Below are 21,158 nucleotides of genomic sequence, written 5' to 3'. Positions count from 1 at the left end.
AAGAATTTAATTTAATTTAAATGCCCAGTGGATGGAAGGTGCCCAGCACTAGTTAGAGGAGGATTTTCCACTTTGCTCCGCACTCCACTCCCCATGCCCCCTGCATCCTCAGGAACCCGCCCAGGCCTACCAAAGGTGGCCGCTGTCCCGGAGAGGGCATCTGGGGCAGCAGGCAGGCTGGCTTCAGACAAGGACACCAAAGACTAGGCCAGTCGTCCTGCTGGATGAAAATCCCTCTGGATTTCCCTGTCACACCGGATCACTCACATTCCACTCGACTCCAGTTACCCCTTTTTGCTGGTTTTGCGTATCCAGAAGTGGACTGAACTAGCTAACTCGAAGGTGCAGACGGCAAGGGTCAATGTGACCAGGCAGGGTAACCGGATGGACGTTTGGGGGCACTGTGTGTCTCCTCTTCTCGCTCCTCCAGGCCCAGCCCCGGCCACGAGGCCCTCAGGGTCTCCGAGGGCGACCAGACCCGCAGGGAAGAGGCCCCCAGTGGGCCCCCTCTCCGAACTTTCTGTCAGGAGCAGGAGTGCAGGGTCTAAGACCCCAGTCTCTACCTTGGGCGCCTTTAGACAGCGGCACCTCTAGTGAGGACGCATTCCACCGAGGCGGGGGTCCGCCGGCCGGTGCCTGTGGGGGCAGCAGAGGATGCGCTGCGTGGGCCGGGCGGAGGTTCGAGGCGGCGTGGGGCAGGGGTCACGTGCCCCGTACCTTCCAAGTTCGCGGTGCTAGCTGGTGGGTGGGGGGCGCCAGAGGATGAGGAGGGGGCGCGAGGTGAAGGCGCAGGTCGCCGACCCTCACCCATCCCGCCTGCCCCTCTCCCAAGGCCGGGCGCGGCCGCGGCTGGGGAGGGAGGTCCGGTCTGCAGTCGGCGCCCGCGGGGCGCAGGTCGCGCCCAGTCTGGGCTCCCCCGCCCCGCCGCCACCCGGCCTCGCCCCCGCCGCGCGCGCACCCTTCCCGCCTCCCCCCGTTGCCGTGGCAACCCGGAGCCTCCAGGCGCGCGCCCGCCGGTCCGCCCGCCTGCGGGAGCGCTCGGCAGCGGTGGCGGCGGCGGCGGCGGCGAGAGCTCCGGCTCGAGCGGCGCGCGGTGCGACCCGGTTCTGGAGCCCATTCGTCGCCCGCGGCCCGGCTCCGAGCCCCCGGCACGGCCCGCGACCCGGCCCCAGCGCCCTCCCGGCCGCCGGCCCCCATGGAGCTGCTGGCCGCAGCTTTCAGTGCCGCCTGCGCCGTGGACCACGACAGCTCCACCTCGGAGAGCGACGCGCGCGACTCGGCGTCGGGACACCTGCCGGGCAGGTGAGGACGAGCGGCCGTCGCGGCCCCGCGCGCCGCCCCCGCGCGCCTCTGCGGTCCCCCCCCCGCTCGGCGGGAGACACCGACCCCCGCGGCCTAGCGCCCGCCCCCGTCTCCGCGGGCCCCGCCGCCCCCAACTCCCACCGGGGTGCGGATCGTGCAGCTTCGGCGCCCGGGGGTCGGGGGTGCGCCCCGGCTCCGGCCGCCAACGCCGGGCTCCCCTGCCCCCGGGCTCCTCCCGCGCCCTCTCCTGAGGCGCCCTGGGCGCGCGCTTTCCTCTCGGCGCCCCCTCCCTGCGCCGCGTGGTCCTGGGACGCGAGGATCGGAGCCCGCAGGGCGTCGGGGGCCGCGGGGTCGTGTGACAGCGAATGGCTCGGGCTGAGCAGCGCCGGCTGGGCTCCCGACCGCCGGACCCGTCGGGGCGGCCGGCCGGCGCCGGGGAGCGGGCAGGGCGGGCCAAGTTTCCGACGCCTGCTCTGGAGCTCCGAAAACATGAAGGTTTGGGGCGGGCTGGTGTGGGAATGAATCACCCGGTTGCGCCCTGGTGCGGTGACAGAAGGGGCCTGTGGGGCCCGCCTGGTTGGGAGAGGAGGCGGCCGCTCGGCCTGGACCGTCCCGGGTAGGGTTCGGTTGGCCAGGGCCCCTTGTGCGGACGCCACTCGCGAGCTGGCCAAGGTGCGTCCTTGCTTAAAAATAACCAGCCTTGCCCCGCCTTCTTTCTGGCAGCGAGTCGTCCTCCACCCCGGGAAATGGGGCCACACCCGAGGAGTGCCCGGCGCTCGCTGACAGCCCCACCACGCTCACTGAGGCCCTGCAGACGATCCACCCCATTCCCGCCGACTCCTGGAGAAACCTCATCGAACAAATAGGTGGGTGTTCCTGGCGGCCCAGCCCCTCACTGGGGAAAGGCGGGTTCCTGGTGGACTCTGAGGGGCCCCCAGCTCCTGGGATGTCCTTGCATTTCCGTGAGCAAAGGTAGCTGATGTGGCTGAGGAAGGTTTTTGACATATTTGGCTGTAAATGGTTCTATAGGCAAAACCGTCACATTTCACTAGTGCTGCATAACTGGGCTTCAGCAGATGGGTTTCTGTCCTGCTCTGCCAGGTCTACCTGCCCAGCCCTTTCCTAGGGAAGTGTCCTCTGTCCCTTGGCGTTTTTGCCAAAAAGGCCAGGGGTGAGGTGCTGCTGGACCTTGCAGTAGGCGGTGCTGCCTGAGCCCCACCCCGCCCCGGGAGGAGCCTAGGGAAGACCTGGAGAGACAGCAAAGTCTTGAGAATGGTTTGCGCAGAGACCCAGGCTCTGGAAGAGGCCTGGGGGACTTGGCACAGGGGAAGGAAGGGTAAAGCAGAGAAGAGGCCGGTGCCCAAGAGGCCCCTAAGTTAGGAAGGCAAGCTTAGTTTCATCTGCTCTTCCAGGAACGGGGCCTGAGGTGTGGAGCCCAGCCTGTGTGTGCGCCCCTTCCGCACAGCTGCGGCCAAAGGACTGTGTGAACGCAGAAAGCAGATTGAGAAGGTGTCCCAAGAACCTAAGCACTTGGATTTAAAAATCAAAAATTGCTAATGATGACATCCAACTTGTTCCCATCATCGTCACCAGAGGTGGCCGCGAATGGGTAACATGGGTTCCATTCTCTGGGAAATGGTACCGGCTGCTTGGAAAATCTTTTTGTTTTTCAGTGTTGCCAGAGCAGCCGATGGTATATTCATTGAATTAAAATTCTGGGTTTGGAAATTCCCTTCCCTGAATACATCACTGTTGTCCTCTACCCTAGACATTCAGGTGGACGGAAGTGTCTTGAGTGGAAGTGGAGCTTCTGTTGCCCCAGGGGATCCGGCCTTCTGGAGACTTCTGGGGCCAACCTGTTCTTTCCTGGAAGGGTTTTTCCTAACTGAACCCTGAGGGGAGCTGAGCCCCTTGCACAGCCGAGTGGGCTGAGCACACAGCACTGTGCTAACTCCAGGAATTTCACTGGCATCAGGCTGGCTGGTGGTGGTGATGGTGGCAGATTTGCCCTTTATTTGCTGGGGGAACGGAGAGGGGCTGAGCTGAAGACAGAGACTCCTCAAAACCTTTCTGTCCCACCTGTCTGGCACACCGTCCTTTGTGGGGAGGAAAGCCACCTCTGCCGCGGCAGATGCTGAAAACCTTGACTTCCAACCTCTTGAAAGGGATCTTGTGAGGTTCACGTCGGTGTCGTAACTGGGAAGGCCGTGGAGTGTGGGTGGAGAGCTCCCTGCCTCCGAAGGCTCCCCTCTGCATTGGGCATGTGGAGACAGGGCTCCTGGAGGCGGCTGGTCTTGGTAGGCTCCAAACACAGGAGTGAAGCTGGTAGTCAGGGGCTCAGGGCTCCAACCTGCTCTCATGACAGCCATCATGTCCCCCATGTGACCAAGCGTAGAGACTGACCTTCTGAGTGTTTTCTCCCACTGCCCCCTTCCAGTATCTGCTGGTGTGATTGGTGAGTGTCTCTTCCGGGCTCCTGTGCTCAACCCGGAGTAGTTGCTGGGTAGCTGTGATAGACAGATGACAGCCCAGAGCTGTCCGCACCTTCTCACTTCCCTTGTCACAGACTTGGGGCCGGTGCCAGAGTCCCACAACAGCCCTCCCTGCTTTAGCTCTAGGAAGGAAGTGAATTCTTTGTCGGGTTATCCAGAAAGGACCAATTCCTACAACCACAGTAGAATGAGGCTGGGAAGAAAGCAGAAAACGCTTACAGGTGTGTTTGCATACCCCATGTTCGAGTGTGCAGGGCCTCCCATGGAGGCGGGGACGGGACAGTGCACAACTGTCATTACAGACCACAGGCCTTGAGCCCCGGCTGTGGGTTTTGCATGCACATGCACGCTCTTATTGTCTCTGACCTAATAACTGCTTGACACATAGAAGGTGCTCACTAGAAAATAAATGACTCCCCCGCCATTTACAGGCTTGCATTTGAGGGATTCAAAGAAAAAAATGATTCTCCTTAGAAAGTGAGATTTTTTTAGTGACTCCGGGGGTTTTGGCCAGAGGAGCTGGGAACTTACCCTCTTCTGCAAGGCATCGCAGCCAGGGCGGTACAAAACATTTTAAGTAGGAAAGATGGGAACTCAACCTTGTATATCTGCATGAAGGTACTATACCAGGTGCAAGACTTTATCAGTCAAGTTCATTTTCATATAAAGTTGTGCTTGCCAAACGTACAAAATATAAGGTAGAAAAACATATTAAGAGAACAATGAGTACAGAACTTTAATCAGCTAACATGTAGTTCCTCGGGTAAAGCTACAGTATTAGTCTGAATTTCAAGACCAATAAAAATAAATAGGCTATGGAAAATGGCTACATAGTGTGTCAGATAACTCTTTGTAGTCACAGTAATGCCAGGAAAACTGGTATTTAAATTCACATTCTAAATACTTCAGAAAGAGGTATAGAGTTTTAAGAAAATTCTAAAATTACTGGTATTGGGAATCTTTGGCTAGAAGTAACAGAATATCCAGCAAAAGTTGACTGTAAACAATGGCAGTGTGTTTTTTTCCATTTAGGGGTAGAAAATTCTGGAATTGGTTCATTCAGCCAAGCAGTGACCCACCTCCTTTCCCCCACCATTCTCCACATTTGTGCTTCATGTTACAAATGGTTGCCACAGCTCCAGGCATCACATCCCCAAGCAGCCACATGTAAATGCAAAAAAGAAAGGTTTTTCTTCAAGTGTCTACTGAGGAGGGACATCTTTTTGGGAAGCCCTTCTCTCTCTCTCTCCACACCCAGCATGGAGCCCAATGTGGGGCCCTGAGATCAAGACCTGAGCTAAGAGTCAGATGCTTAACCAACTGAGCCACACAGGCACCCTGAGAAGCCCTTCTCAAAGATGTAAAATGTCCCCTTCTCTTCTTGGCCGGGTTTTATCATGCTCATGTCTAAACACACCATTGGCAAGAGGGAGGGAAGTATCACGATATGTTGTTGTTTTTTTCCAAGTACTTTTGTTAAATTTATTTCCTGGCTTTCAGCATATACATGAGCAACCTGTACACTTTGAACCCAGAGATTAGGGCTGAGTGCTCTCTGTAAATCTTATAGGGCAGAGGAGGCCATATTTCAAGGGAAATTTATATTGGAAATGAACATTTATTTTCTAAGCCTTGAACCTAATTTACGTGATTTTTCTCTTGTCAAGGAAGTCCCTGAAGCTAAGCCATTATGCTACTGAGACAATGGGAGATCTCTAAAGAACAGTTTCTTTCTTGCTCATTTGTTTTGTTTTTTGTTTTCTGTTTTCTCTTTGGAGAAAGTTTTTGTTTATTTTTTGTGTATTTTTATTTTAATTCCATGTGGTTACCGTACAATGTAATGTTAGCTTCCAGTGTACGATACAGTGTCACCGTAACTTTTGATCATTGTTCACCCATGTCCCTGAGCACCCAATGGGTCAGTGCCCAGAGAAAACCCCTCCCCTGCAAGCTGGGAACCCGGGGTGTGAGGGGACAGAGAAGAGGCAGCCAACAGTGTCTGCCACAGTGTGATTTCAGAATTAATATTTTCAAGCCGACTACGCTCAATGCTGATATTTTTGTCTCTTGTCACCATATGGATCACACTGAGATGCTGGAGATAGTATTTACCCATGACATATGCCCACGATAGCATGTATAAGACATATTTTTGAGGAGTGCCCAGGTGGCTCAGTCATTGGGCCTCTGCCTTCAGCCCAGTTCATGATCTCAGGGTCCTGGGATCGAGTCAAGCGTTGGGCTCTCTGCTCAGCAGGGAGCCTGCTTCCCCCTCTCTCTCTGCCTGCCTCTCTGCCTACCTGTGATCTCTCTGTGTCAAATAAACAAATAAAATCTTTAAAAAAAAGAAAAAGAAAAAGACATACTTTTGAACCATCAAAATGATGCCAAATTAGACACTTTGGTGAAGTTTAGAAACAGCACCTTTTCCTAAAGCAGGCTTCACACCCAAGGTGGGGTTTCAACATGTCACCCTGAGATCAAGAGGCAGATGCTCGCCCCACTGAACCATCCAGGCGCCCTGAAGCTGCATTTTTAGAAGGGGTTCAATTCAACAAATATTTGCATACCTGCTAGAGGGGAGGCTCATTCACACTGTAAAGTGAATCCAAGTCGATGCAGGGAAACTTGGTTTCTTTAAACCTCTGTAAACACTGAGGATCAGAATTACAGGAGAACAGTTGGTTCACGATCAGCTCAACAGTTGTGTCGTATTAAACCTCTGTCTTTATAGATCTTCAGTCTGGATTATTGCACTTAACAGATTACCTTCATGTTGTATTCTGCCAGACTGAAACATTGCAAAATCACGGGGTCTTAATTTTTTAAAGGAAATGCTGTGCTAACCATAAAGGCTTTATAATTTGGCTTATGGAGCATAGGAAGCCCACTAATGAGTGCCCCAGGGCGGATTTAGGGGGCTCCTGTTCATGAATACAGTCTATCTGGCCACATTCAGGACATCAAAGATAGTCTGTTTTTCTCTTCTCCCTTTGTCTCCTGTTTAGATATATTCAACAAGGAGGTAAGAAAGGAACGGTTGGTTACTGACCTTTAGACTGCATTGTAAGCGAACGTGCTTTACAAAGGGTACATTTATCCCAATTAGAATTTTCCTGGGAAAATTATCTTTGTTTTTTTAAGCAGACATGTCCAGGGGCCCCGAGTACTGTCCAAACCAGTATGTTTAACTAGCTGCCTGCTGGACCTCTGCAGCTGGGGGCACCTTGGGAGTACCTGGATCTCTCTGCTCCCCCCCACCCCCCAGCACCAGGCAGTCCTAGGGACCCGACTTCTGCCATAACCGCGTTTCCTGAACCAGGCGCATGACTCTATCCCTCCACACATACCCCCGCCCCCACATGCAGTTCAGCCCTCCATCATCACCCCCTAGGGAATTAACACAGGATCTCTCTTCCTATCCACACCCACCCAAACATGGAGACCAGAACTGCTTGTCTGAGGTCTCTCGGGGCCTCTGTCTTGCCCGTGGGATAGACTGCGACCTCCGTGGCATGGCAGTCAGATAAGATCTTAGGGGCCTGACCCCCTTCCCACCTGACCGCCCGCTCCCCTCCCCCCAGTGCCTGGGCCTGGATCCCTCCACTTGCCCCTGAGGCTTCTCTGTTGTGAAAAGACAGTCCCTTCACCACAAAACCAGGATGTCTGAAATGGGTTTTCCCTCCGGAGATGCTACATTTGTGCTGATTCATATGTACCCCCAAGTCTCCTTGGAGACTTAGAACGCATTTATTTTAAGTACATTTGGTCAGGAAAGTAAGTTTGAAACTGTAAAAGCAAAAAAGGGATGTTTCCCTTTTGAATCATAAGGCTGATGAACTATTGGTTTCTCCTTCAAAATGAGAATTTACAAGTACTCCCATTTCACAAATGAACATACTCGAATTTTAATATTGAAGCATTTAAGGCTAGGGAAAGCATCCCGTTGGGACGTCGAAACATAATCAGGACATTTCCGTCAACTGTGCACACTGGTTATTAACACATCAGGTTCTAGACTCTTGCTAACAAGTTTGCCAAGTATGTGTGGGGAACGCGTATATTTGTGTGACCGGATTCTAGATGCGTTCAGGGATTTCTCTATTTGTTGGAAAGAACTTCCATCTGCTGATCATTCCCAAGAAAGAAGACAGTGGCAGTTCACTGGGCCAGGCGAGGGGTTGGCTTTCTGTTCTCAGAGGCGCAGCACCGAAGATTGACCTAGAGAGTGGGAAAGATCTTCCCCTGAAATCTTTCCCTTTTCTTCATCACAACTCTATCTAATTTCAGGACTCCTGTATCAGGAATACCGAGATAAATCGACACTCCAAGAAATTGAAACCAGGAGGCAGCTGGACGCAGAGATACACACCAACGCTCATGGCTCCCCAGCCAGGGAGGACACTCCAGAGGAGGAGGAGGAGGAGGAGGAGGAGGAGGACGAGCCAGCAAGCCCACCCGAGAGGAAGGCTCTGCCCCAGATCTGCCTGCTCAGTAACCCGCACTCACGATTTAACCTCTGGCAGGATCTCCCAGAGATCCAGAGCAGCGGGGTGCTGGAAATCCTCCAGCCCGAGGAGATCAAACTGCAGGAGGTAAAGGGCTGCCCCGGGTGGGAGCTCCCTTCCGAAGGGACAGGTGTTCCAGCCAACGGAGGTGAGGCTTCCTCTGGGAAGGGAGGCGCCCCCCGCTGGCTCACCAGAATTCCTGGCAAGGTTTAGCCTTCCAGAACACGCAGGGAAAGTCACATTATTTTACAGGCGACAAAAAATAGCTTGTTACCTTGTAAGGGAGCTCAGCCCAGTTGCTAGTGTTTGCAGCGGGCACACGCGAGCCTGGGGCCCTCGGTGACGCCGGCTGGCAGAGCCTGTGAAGGAAGTCGGTCCCCCGAGGTTCACATTCAGCGCTTTCTTCCGGAGGCCCGTAAAACCTGGGCGCGGGGACCTAGAGAAATGGTGCGGAACTTCCCTGCTTCTCTCGATGGTCCCGGTGGACCCTGCCCATCAGCTCGGCTGAGGCAAGAGCACTGTGTTGCCCAGCGGTTTATTGCTAGCGGGAGGAATGATCCATGAGAAGGTTACAGTAATGGAAAGGGGGAGCTCAGAAATCTGCGTGCGCATTCCCGTGGGGCATAATTTGCTTGGGTCTAGAGCGGCGGAAGCACCGCGGATCCAGGGGAAGGGGAGAGAACGGTGGGGAGGAATGGTGACTGTGCACATGCATGTTCCCCGTGAAATTCCAAAAGCAGAGATAGAGGTGGAAATGAAGAGATTTGGTTCAGTGCCATGTCCTCATCCATGTCCTGTCCCCCATACTCACACACCCCTTCAGAGCTGTCCTCGAACTTCTAGCCCCAGGTGTTCTGCCTTCTTTAACACCTCTCTGCCCTCCTCCCTCCTGCACTGCCATCTATAGGAACATTTGCTCCTCTCCTGTATTTAAAAGTCAGAGTAACCGGCGCCCACTGCTCCTGACCAGGGCTGAGGCTCCTGCTGACCAGGGTGCGAGTGCTGGCTGTTGGGGAAGACTTGGCGGGCGGGGGCTGGATTTGTGCAGAGCTGCCTGCATGCATTTTATCTGGGAGGGTCTGGAGGGATCTGTGGCGACTTGACTTCCCTGGGACTCAGGAGCAGGGATTTGTAAATGACGGCGTCAGGAGTTTCTCATGAAACATCGGAGTGAGTAATGTGTAGTCACCTGTTCCCAATGTGGCTTCTTCTAGTTTTGTACAAAAACCCTGGAGGAGACACAAAGAAGCCACTTGTCCCCCAGCGGAAAGACGCACGTGGGGCACATCTCCACGGAGGCAGGGGGAGCCGAACTGAGAAAAGCAACTGTGTGGAAGGTGCCAGAACGCATGGATCTAGAAGTCCCCGTGCAGTTGTCCGTCCCTCCTGCCGAGAGGCACCCTCAGCTGCTGACAGGACAGCCGCCCCTAACCTTGACTTTCCTGTAGGAGGAATTAGACAATACTGTTTTGTATTTGGCTTCCTTCACACAGTATTACCGTTACAGGGTGGTTGGTTTTGTTTTGTTTTTTTGTTTTTTGTTTTTGTCCCCAGAATAAGGAAAAAAGACTAGTTTCTGGGGGAATACTTCCTTTTTACCTTGATAATTAGAGACGTAAAGATTTTAAGTCCTTTGGAAAACTTAGAGATAAACCGTAAGCTTAAAACATGGTATATGCCTTCTGTGACATACACAAGGCTAAAAGCAGAGAGAGCAGGGCCTTTGTAATAAAAGCAAACAGTAAAAAAGCCCCTGAAAAATAGCATAAAATAAGGTGGCAGAGTCAATAGCAAATGTATCAGTTGTAAACTGCTTGAATCCTCCATGGAAAGATAGAAATCCTCTAACTGATTGGAAATCTAGACCCATTATATTGTGGGGGGAATCCGGGATAAGTTAACGAAGGGAACCGGTTATTTTGTGTTCTTAAAGGTATTCTTTACATTGATAAAGGTATCACTTTATTTTTAAATGTTTTAAAATTAAGCTGCTTGTTAATAGGTTTTTATTATTTAAATGCAGTGCAGTAAATTAAATTAAATTAAATTAAAAATTTTAAATGCAGTACAATCAGGTGCTGCTGGCCTTTTCTTGGCTCCTGGCTTCTGACCAGAGGACTTGCCAAGTCCGGCTTATCTAAGGATAGTCATAATGCACCATCTGGTTTTGGGGTTCAGACATCTAGGAAGACTCTAAGATACAAATCCTTATAGATCTTTACGAGGCTTCCCCTGTATTTACACTTGTTCTGCTCAACAGCCCTTTGATTTTGATTTTGGTTGTAGCGCCGTAGAGCCTTCAGCTTAGTTTTCATGAGAACTAGTGTACCCTGAGCGCAGGGGCTCAAGTAAGAGCAAGGACAACACAGGCAGCTCCCAGGTGGGGAGAGAAGCGTGTGCGGGTGCTGCCTGGAGGGTAGCTGCTGCCCAGGGTGCTCAGCGGATCCCGCACAGCTTTGCTGGGAAACCGTGCCCTTGACTCAGCCAGTGGCCACTCGGGGAGCCTGATTAGGGACAGCTTCGGTGTGCCCGCGGGAAACGGGCTGGTCCAGAGGGAAGTGCAGTTTAAATGGTGGGCGGGGCACCTGGGGGTTGCAGTCGGTTGGGCTAAGGTCATGATCTTAGGATTGTGAGATCGAGCCCCACTTAGGGCTCCAAGCTCAGCGTGTAGTCAGCTTGAGATTCTCTCCCTTTGTCCCTCCCGGTCCTGCCTGTGTTCTCCCTCTCTCTCAGATAAATAAATAAATTTTAAAAAATAAATAAATGCATGGTGGTGGACACTGCCAAGCTGCCACTCAAAAAGGCAGGACAGATTTCATATGACAGCAAAGCCTCCCAGCCCGGTTAGTTGATTTCACGTTTACTCCCATCTGCCCAACTGCTGGATGAAATATCCTGTCTCGTTTTATCCTGCCGGTCCTTGATGACTTGTAAATTGGGCGTCTTTTCATATGTATATTGACTGTTTCCACTTCTTTGTCTATGAATAGCCTGTTCTTATCATTTGCCCTTTTTCTAAAGGGTTGCTTATGTTTCTCTTCTTAGTGGATGGCAGCTTTTTATAAATTCTGGCTATTACATTCTTTTAATATGTTTAAAATGTTTTCTTTCCTCCAATAGTATAGGAGAAGTGAGGTAGCAAGGGTTTGAATGCCAGTTCTGCTACTTCTTAGCTGTGTGAGCTTGGGGGAGTTACTTAACCTCTCTGTGCTTTTGTTTCCTTATCTGTAAAACCGGGATAATCCTAGTACCTGCATCCCAGGGTTGTGAAGATAAATGAGTTAAGAAGATAAAGAGCAGGACAGACTGACTTACGTGCTTTTATTATTAAATAAGGAATAAGTACAAAATTAATTGAACTCAGAGGTCTGCTCTGAGACATTCTGGGGGGAAGTACACACACACACACACACAGTCCTAAGGAAAGCAGTTAGGGTGGAGATGAAAAGACACCACGTAAAGTGGTGATGAGATGCATGCCTTCCTAGGAAAATAGAAGCTACCAAAAATTGACTCAAAACTAAAAAGGTTCTAAACACCAAAATATATACCAGGTAACCAGAAAGATTTACAAAAGAGATGTTGTACCCAGATTGCGGAGTTGTGCCAAGCGGTCAAAGCACAGAGGAGTCCCTTGTCCCTTGGAGTAGTCTAGAGTAACATTGGACATGTTTTGTATCTGTGTCCCCCAAAGTCACCAGCCACATGTGACTGTCGAGCGTTTGAAATATGGTTGGTGCAGCTGAGGAACTGAATGTTTAATTCTATGTAATTTAAACTAACTTCCATTTCAGGAGCCACAGGTGGTTACTATGTCGGTCAAGAAATATCTAGAGCAGGGATCATCCCTTCTTAAAGAACCTAGCCCAGCGTCTCAAGAACAACATTATGACATCTGGGATAGGATCATTCTTTGTCCCGGGGGGATAGGGGTGTCTCCTGTGCATTGTAAGAGGTTTAGCAACATCCCTGCTAACAGATGCCAGTAGAACCCTATCCCCAGTTGTTACAGCTGAAAATGTCTCTAGACCTAGCTGGCCGTCCCCTGGGGAGCAAAAGTAGTTCCTGATGGAGAACCACTATCCTATAGAAATAAAAATTTATACAGAAACCTGGACAAGAATGTTTATAGTAGCTGTATTCATCATAGCCCCAAACTGGGAACAACCCAAATATCCTTTAATAGACAGATAACCAGACACTAGAAGGTCCGTACAATGGCCCGAGACTTAGTACTATAAAGAGTATCTATGGATGTACGCAGCTAAGGTCAATTTCAAAGGCATGTTGCTGAGCGAAAGAAAGCAGAAAGGTTACACACTATGTGTTCGCATCTGTAGGACCTTCTGAACAAGACAAAGTTACAGTGATAGAGACCAGATCCAGGGTCACCAGGGAGGGTGGGGAGGGTGTGCCCGGAACAGGATAGCACAGGGGACTTTTTTAGAGTGATAGACCTACGTCATGTGTCCTGGTGACAGTGTGATTATAAGGATCTATACCTGTGTTAAAATTCATAAGAGCTGTGCATCCAAATGTCAGTTTTACTGCATTTTTATTTAAAAACTAAAACACTATAAAAGGGGAGGGGGAAGGAAAAGAAACAGGTTGACGGTCCTCATTCTGTTCAACCTAATCAAGTAAGCGCTCTTTCCCACACAACCCCCAAAATAAAACCTAGATCTGTCTCACTGTGACGTAAGGCAAAAATTTACATAAAACACAAGACAATCAAATCTGGAGGTACATTAGACGAATAACGAATAACGGACGTTGAGAAGCTCTTGGGTGGCTCAGGCAGTTAAGCACTTAAGCGTCTGCTTTCAGCTCGGGTCATGATCCCAGCGTCGAGGGATCAAGCCCTGTGTTGGGCTCCCTGCTCAGCTCGGAGTCTGCTTCTCCCTCTGCCCTTTCTCCTCCTCCCCCATACTCATCCTCCCTCTCTCTCTCTCCAATAAATAAATAAAATCTTTTTAAAAAGAAGGGGGGGAAAAAAAGAATAACATGCTTTGAGCACCTATGCATGAATGCAAAGATGGTATAAAGTTTGGGGCCAAAATTCATCATATCAATAGGCCAGAGGAGAAGAACACCCTGAGCGTCTCCTTCTCAAAGACCTCGAAAAGGGAAGTAGCACATTTATTTCCATCCAGACAAAACTCAGGATACTTTCTGAAATTTATAAGGAGTGTCTTAGGTCTATATCTCAAGATCACATTTCCATGAAGAATTGTTGGTGACAATAAAGGCAAGACAGGGAAGCTTGCTAAATGCTGATGTTGGTCTAGAAGTTCTAGCCAGTCCAGCAAAACAAGGAAAGAAATAAGAGATAACCGTAAAAAAGGGCAGTCAGAGACATCCTTACTTTCTAGTGATGGCTCCCTACTTATAAATCTGGAGGGGGTGACAAGTATTGGATCTTTATTAGGCATTTCGGGGTGATGGCTGATTCTAAGATAAACTTGCAAAACTTAGTTGTTTTAGCAGGTATCAGCAAACCCAGGCCTTGGTCAGTTAGTGAGCTCTATCGACAAGAAAGATGAGTATCCCAAAGAAAAATGGACAAAACAATTCTCAGGAAAACTGCAAGTGGCCAGTGATTAAATTTTAAAAAGGTGGGGGGAAATCAAACTCACTGGTTTAATCAAAGAGGCCCAAATTAAAACAACAATGAGGTACAAGCATTACAGGTGGCAGAGACTTTTAAATGTAAATATATTTAAAACATGGTGTGGGGGGATTTTTCAATGAGTATTTCAAACAGTATTTCAAACAGCTGATAGGAAAAAATAGCAAAATTTGCACCAAACCCTTACGGGGGTATGTTTGCCCACTGTCTAGTGTTACTATTCCTAGAAATTTATTTTGAAAAATAATCAGAAAAGTGCACAAGTACTTATTTATTAGGATGTTTATTCCAGCAGAACTCAGGGGGAAAATGGCAGGAAGAACCTGAAATGTGGGCACCTGGGTGGCTCAGTGGGTTAAGCCGCTGCCTTCGGCTCCGGTCATGATCTCAGGGTCCTGGGATTCAAGTCCCGCATCGGGCTCTCTGCTCAGCAGGGAGCCTGCTTCCTCCTCTCTCTGCCTGCCTCTCTGCCTACTTGTGATCTCTCTCTGTCAAATAAATAAATAAAATATTTAAAAAAAAAAGAACCTGAAATGTGCAATGATAGGGGAATTATTTAGTAGGACAGTGTACAAAGACAAAACATGTAATAAGCATGTTTTCAAAGGATAAACTGGGTGAATATGTACACCACATTGAGTTTTTAAAAGGCAGGCTAGAGGGGCACCTGGATGGGGGGTTGGTTGGGCTTCTGACTCTTGGTTTCCGCTCAGGTCATGATCTCTGGGTTGGTAGTAGGCTGAGGTCTATGGTGGCCGCCTCTGGGCTACACAGTCTACTTTGTCGCTCTCCCTCCTCCTCTGCCCCTCTCCCTGCTTGTGCTTACTCCCTCTTTCTAAAATAAATAAATAAGATCTTTAAAAAAAAAAGGCAGGCTAGAACATTCCATCTATAGTAGAATTGGCATGGGAAATAGATGTAATAAATTACGTTTTTGTCATTTCCAATGGATCTGATAGAGAAATTTCAATAACTAGGGTTACCTAACAATAAATAGAGTCATATGTAATTACAAGTCACAAGGACACACAGGCTTCCATGTGTCTTGCTCTAAGTCTTTATGGTCTCACTTTTTTTTTTTTTAAGATTTATTTATTCGAAAGAGAGAGCATGGATATGCACACTCCCCACCCCCAACACCCACGTGAGCTGGATGGGGGTGGGGTGGGGGGAGGAGCAGAATAGGAGGGAGAGCATCTCAAACAGACTCTCTGCCGAGTGCATACCTGGTCACAGGCCTGGACCCCATGACCCTGAGATCATAACCTGAGTGAAAACCAGGAGTCGGACATTTAACCCACTGAACCACCCAGGTGCCCTAGGTCTGATTTTCATGTTTATTTTTCTAAAAGCTTAATGTGAGTGTCTATTTTGTTAATATTTGGCAAGGGACACAACAGTAAGATCTTCAGATTTTTTTGTTCCAAAAAATCTGACTTTTGCATTAAATCTCATTTACCAAAGCAAGTCAGGCAACTTGTTCCCCAAGCTCAATCTGTTGTTGGAACATCTCTTTCTCCTGAGTTACAAAAGCAGCAGGTTGCAGTGAACTACTGTTCACACAAAGAAAATACCCCCAAGTGATGGCCTTTTGGTAGGCCCAAGTCTTAGTCAGTCATTGAAGAGTCAGGATTGAAGAATAAAATTGTATGCTTCCCTCCTTTTCTAAGTAAAAATTAGGTAGCTAATAACGGAACATGTTGTCTTAGACATCGGGTAGGATTTTCTTGGTTTCATTCTTGTTTTTTAAATTTACTCTGAAGCTCTTGGTTCCCACCCCCCTATTTGGAATGGTGTTGGAGTAACTGTCTGAGAACGCGACAGTGTGAGAAATAACCAGACATACATTCAAATGACAAGGTTGGGCGGGAAGAGGGAGTAGGGTGTTCAGTGAGGCCCCAGGTGGTGGTGGGGGAGGATGCAGGGCCTCCCCCCTACCAAAGCGGTGGACCACAGAATGATCCTGAAAAGAGACTGAAAAGCAAAGAGGAGGGACCAGAACTGGGGGAGGGGTCAGGCATCTCCCTGGAAGAAGCATCGGACAGTACTTGATTCTCACCAGCTAATGCCGGGGTCCTGAGAGATAATGGAAAACCTGCAGGGGCCGTCCCCAGCAGGCCCCGGGAGTGGTCACTCCTGCGGCTGGCGTGGCTTGTGTCCCCAGCCAGAGCCCGGAACCTGTCGAGGCAAACAGGATAGAACAGACAGACTTGCTCTCTGGTCCCTGATCCTGGTGAGCTGGATGTGCTGGAAAAATGAGCGGGGAAGGCTAGTTTGAGTATCTCCAAGGAGACAGGGTCACACAGACGCTCCTGTGGGGCAGCCTGCGCAGGCTCGTCCTTACCTGCAGCAGGACAGCCCTGACATGCCCAGACAGGACCTCCAGCTTTGTCCTGTCAGGGAACCCGTCGTTATCTGGCGCAGGCCAGCTAGGGGATCTGTCAGGATCTCCTACAGTCTGAGTCTGCTCAGCCCCCAGAACGGGACAGGCTTTTTTTTTTTTTTTTTTTTTAATTTATTTGACAGACAGAGATCACAAGTAGGCAGAGAGGCAGGCAGAGAGAGGAGGAGGAAGCAGGCTCCCCACCGAGCAGAGAGCCCGATGTGGGGCTCGATCCCAGGACCCTGGGATCATGACCCGAGCCGAAAGCAGAGGCTTCAACCCGCTGAGCCACCCAGACGCCCCGGGACAGGTTTTTGTTTGTTTGTTTGTTTGTTTGTTTTTCAACCCGTTTTCACAACTTCAAATTTTAAGGTACTTTTTTTTTTTTTTTTAAGATTTTATTTATTTATTTGACAGAGGTCACAAGTAGGCAGAGAGGCAGGCAGAACTGAGGGGTGGGGGGTGAGGAGCAGGCTCCCTTCTGAGCAGAGAGGCCGATGTAGGGCCTGAGTCCGATTCCAGGACTCAGAGATCATGATCTGAGCCCAAGGTAGAGGCTTAACCCACTGAGCCACCAAGGAGCCCCAGTACATTTTTTTTTTTTAAGAAAACTATCCATTTTAGAAGAAAATTATGGGTTTTTAATATGACGTACTTTTAAAATTCTTTTAATTTTTTGAAGATTTTTATTTATTTATTTGACAGGGAGAGACACGGAGAGGGAACACAAGCGAGGGAGTGGGAAAAGGAGAAGTAGGCTCCCTGCTGCAGGGAGCCTGATGCCTGGGATCGTGACCTGAGCCTAAGGCAGAACTTTAAGGACTGAGCCACCCAGGTGCCCTTCATATGATGTACTACTTCTTCTTCTTCTTCTTTTTTTTTTTTTTTGAATATTTAATTTATTTATTGGACAGAGATCACAAGTAGGCAGAAAGGCAGGCAAAGAGAGAGGAAGAAGCAGGCTGCCTGCTGAGCAGAGAGCCCAATGCGGGACTCGATGTGGGGTTCGATTCGGGGCTCAATCCCAGGACCCTAGGATCATGACCTGAACCGAAGGCAGAGGCTTTAACCCACTGATCCACCCAGGCACCCCCATATGATGTACTTCTATCAAGAAATTCAATCATGAATATTATTTAGCTCACCAGCCTGCGTGGAACCACGCCCTTGTCTCTTTAGGATAAAGCTTAACCATTCCGTAAATGAGTCTCTGCTGGAGGGGCAGGGACTCTGCTGTGATTTAACACAGACAGGAGCCATCACACAGAACACCAGATAGCTCCTGTCCTATGACAGACACCTGTAACTTCTTCCAACAAAGAGATGTTAGCATTTGTCATTTTTTTAAAGATTATTTATTTATTTATTTGACAGAGATCACAAGTAGGCAGAAAGGCAGGCAGAGAGAGAGGGGGAAGCAGACTCCCTGCTGAGCAGAGAGCCCAATGCGATGTGGGGCTCTGGGCTCGACCTGGGATCATGACCTGAGCTGAAGGCAGAGGCTTTAATCCACTGAGCCACCCAGGCGCCCCAGCATTTGTCATTTTAAAAAGGAATCCTTTGGATAAATGATTTATGTATCTGATATAAAGTGCAAAAAAAAGAGTAAATGCTTTACAGTGAAAAGTCTCCCTGCGCCTGATACCCCCGGGCCAGCGTCTGCATGTCACACAGTGAACCTGCTATTAGATTTTTCTGCCCCCTGCTTTCTTTTTTAACTTGGTAGAACATTTTGAAAATCTTTCTGCACCAGCCCAAATGGACACCCATTCTTTTTCCTTTTTTTTTTTTTTTTGTTAGCTTTATAGATCTCTCTTGTCTTTGATGTTCCATAATTTATTTAACCAAGCCTCCATTGATGGGTATTTGCAATTAGAAATATTGTGGATCAGGGTGCCTGGGTGGCTCAGTCAGTTAAAGCTCTGCCTTCAGCTCAGATCATGATCTCAGGGTCCTGGGATCCACCCCCCACATCAGGCTACCTGCTTAGCGGGGAGCCTGCTTCCCCGCCCCCGCCTCTCTCCCTGCTTGTGATCTTTCTCTCTCAAATAAATTAAAAAAAAAATTTTTTTTTAATGTTGTGGATCAAGGACATTGCGTGCAGCATTATTTAAGACTGAAATCCACACGGTGGAGTTCCATGGGACTTGCCAGTGGAACTGTGGAGTTAAAAGTTACCTGCTCTTCTAAATCTGGTGAAGATACCGTCTTCACACTTCGGTTTGAGGGTGTGGGCTCAGCACCACCATTGTACGTTAGCCAATCATTTTGTCTTGAGCAATGAGCTAGATCATGAGTGATATCTTGTTGTGTGTTTTTTTTTTAAAGATTTTATTTATTTATTTGACAGAGAGATCACAAGTAGACAGAGAGACAGACAGAGATGAGGAGAAGCAGGCTCCCCACTGAGCAGAGAGCCCGATGTGGGACTCCATCCCAGGCACCTGGGATCATGACCTGAGCCAAAGGCAGAGGCTTAACCCACTGAGCCACCCAGGCCCTCCTTTTGTTGTGGTTTTAATTTGCATTTCTCTTACCCACGAGTGAGGCTGAACATAGTTTCAAGTTTTAAATTTTAACTGACTTTAGTGTAAATTTTTTTTTTTTTTAAGATTCTATTTATTTATTTGAGAGAGAGAGAGAGGGAACACAAGCAGGGGGAGGCAGAGGGAGAAGCAGGTTTCCTGCAGAGCAGGGAACCCAGTGTGGAGCTCAGCCCCAGGACCCTGGGATCACGACTTGAGCCGAAGGCAGTTGCTTAACCAACTGAGCCACCCAGGCGTCCCTACGTGTAAACTTCTTCATAAATCATCTTACTAAACCAGGTCATCTGGAGGAAATGTAACAGTGGGTGTTTGTGACGTGTGTGGCCCTTGGAGAGGATTGGGTTTGGACTGCTGGTGGTATGGGGGGCACTGGGCCCCGAGGGCCTGCCGGCAAGCTCAGATTTCATACGTGAGCTCTAGGCCTGCTGCAACAAGGTGGGGTCATTGTCACTACGCCCTGTGATGCTCCGGCCCTGCGAACTCACTCAGCCTTGTCCCTCCCCCTTGCGTTTCCCACATGGACCAGACATGCAGCAGCCTTGACCAGCTGGTCAAGGCATGGGCTTTGGAATCTGACGTTATCATCATCTGTGGAAGAAAGAGGCACTCTTAGGAACTTGTTCATTACTAAGAGCTTTTTCAAGTCACTTCTGGCTGCCTGAATGCTTGTGACATGTGGATTATTGTACTAGGCACAGAAGTGAGCCCAGCCTTGTGCCATTACGAGGGGAGCGGACCAGCCGGGAGCATGGACGTGAATCTGCCCCGAGGGGGGGCTACTCTGAAGGCCCCAAAGCCAAGAGCAGGTGCGGCCTCTGATGGAAGGGCCTGGTCACCTCTTCCCTGGTTTCTGTGACACCCCTGGAGGAGAGAGAAGTGTGGCCACCTGTGCACAGGGACCGAGCATCTGGAGCATGAGGTCGCGGCTTTGGCAGAACAAGGTCCCATCACTCCCTCTGGCATGTTGTGGGGCGTGCAGCCTGGACTGTGGGATCCGAACCAAACTGTCTGTGGGTTGTGTCTGCACAGCCTTCTGAGGCAGGCTGGTGCTCCAGGAAGGATGCCCCAAGCCCTTGGCCTTAGGGCCCGACTTTCCCTCTGTCCCCTCCCACCGTCCAGCTAAAAGCAAACGTACTAAAAGGAAATATAGGCATCAGGCAGGTGCCCTAACACTTAGGACTCTGAGGGACAAGGAAGAAAGAAAGGTACTTGTGGAAGCTTTGGGGGCCAGGTCCTCGGTCCTGCCATGCCTCGTGAGGACCTATGCATCTTGTTCAAAGACAGGTTGTGTGTGGGTTTGGGGCAAGGCCTGGGGATCTGCATTTTCACAAACGCCTATAGTCAGGGGACCAGGTTGAAAAACATTGGTGTTTCCCTACTTTTGCCTAGCTAACTCTTCTAGTTCTCTGACTTAGCCCCTTCCAGAACCCTTGCTGCTAACGAGGCAAGGCCCTCTCCCCTGCATTCCCACTTCACTGTCGGGACCACTGCTGAACTGTCATCGGCCATGCTCCAGCTGCTTTCTTGGTGACAGCATGCCTCTGTCCCACTGTGTCCCCAGCATCGAGCCCAGTCATGTCCTGGAGGTGGTTCTTGGGACATGTTTGTGGAACCAGTGAGCCAAGGTGCTGGGCTCCCTGTGGTTGAGGTGTCCTGGGCAGAGGGTCTCCAAGAGGTAGGGGGTGGGTCTTAGTCATCTCGGGGTCCCCAGTGTCTGGTGGTCCCCAGCTCTTAGCAGGTGGGCAGGAAACCTCTGGAGCATTGAGTTTTCTGTATGAGCTGCTTTAGGAAACCATCCAGGAAAGGAGACGGGACATTGGCCGTCCAGGCCAGCAGAAAGAAGGATGAACATAAGACACAGCTAATGGTGTCCTTGTAAACAGATGCAGGCTTCCCTGAGTGTGGGGAGCAGGGAGCCTGGGGAGCAGAACCTTCGTGTGACCTTAGTGCCCACCTCTGCCCGGTGGAGACAATCTGGGAGACCTCCAGGGCTGTATTAAGGACCAAGTGAGGGGTTAGTCACCTATTGGGTGTTGGACGAGCGCCCTGGGGCCCTGGGGCTAATCCTGCGCAGACAAGGTGGAGAGAACAAGGACACTCGAGACCTCTTCATCCACCAGGTGAGGACTGCCCCTGTCTGTCTGAACAGGAACATAGTCACTAAGAGAGGAGTATGGCCAAGCATTTTCTGGATTTAGAGAGAAAGATGCCTCATTTTGGCAAGGGAGGGGCAGCAGGAAGATCCCGAGTTCTTGCAAAATGAACTATCTTGGTGTGACTTTTTGGGAAGCAGCACAT

General features: G+C 50.0%; 1 protein-coding gene across 2 annotated transcripts in view; it reads left to right on the top strand.

Moving 5' to 3' along the window:
- Positions 1-21,158, top strand: part of NGEF (neuronal guanine nucleotide exchange factor) — a 71,547-nt gene that overhangs the window by 33,487 nt on the left and 16,902 nt on the right. Inside the window, exons 1-3 of one of the 2 annotated variants that reach the window (XM_044241868.1) lie at positions 1,196-1,302; positions 2,026-2,168; positions 8,085-8,389. In XM_044241868.1, the coding sequence (XP_044097803.1) occupies positions 1,196-1,302; positions 2,026-2,168; positions 8,085-8,389 (555 nt within the window). Of the gene's footprint in view, positions 1-1,195; positions 1,303-2,025; positions 2,169-8,084; positions 8,390-21,158 lie in introns of those variants that run through there. The other variant, XM_044241867.1, reaches the window with a different exon arrangement.

Source organism: Neovison vison, chromosome 3, assembly GCF_020171115.1.
Source record: "Neovison vison isolate M4711 chromosome 3, ASM_NN_V1, whole genome shotgun sequence".
Lineage (NCBI taxonomy): Eukaryota > Metazoa > Chordata > Mammalia > Carnivora > Mustelidae > Neogale > Neogale vison.
Note: the sequence above shows the minus strand (reverse complement) of the source record. Positions and strands in the feature narration are given on the sequence as shown.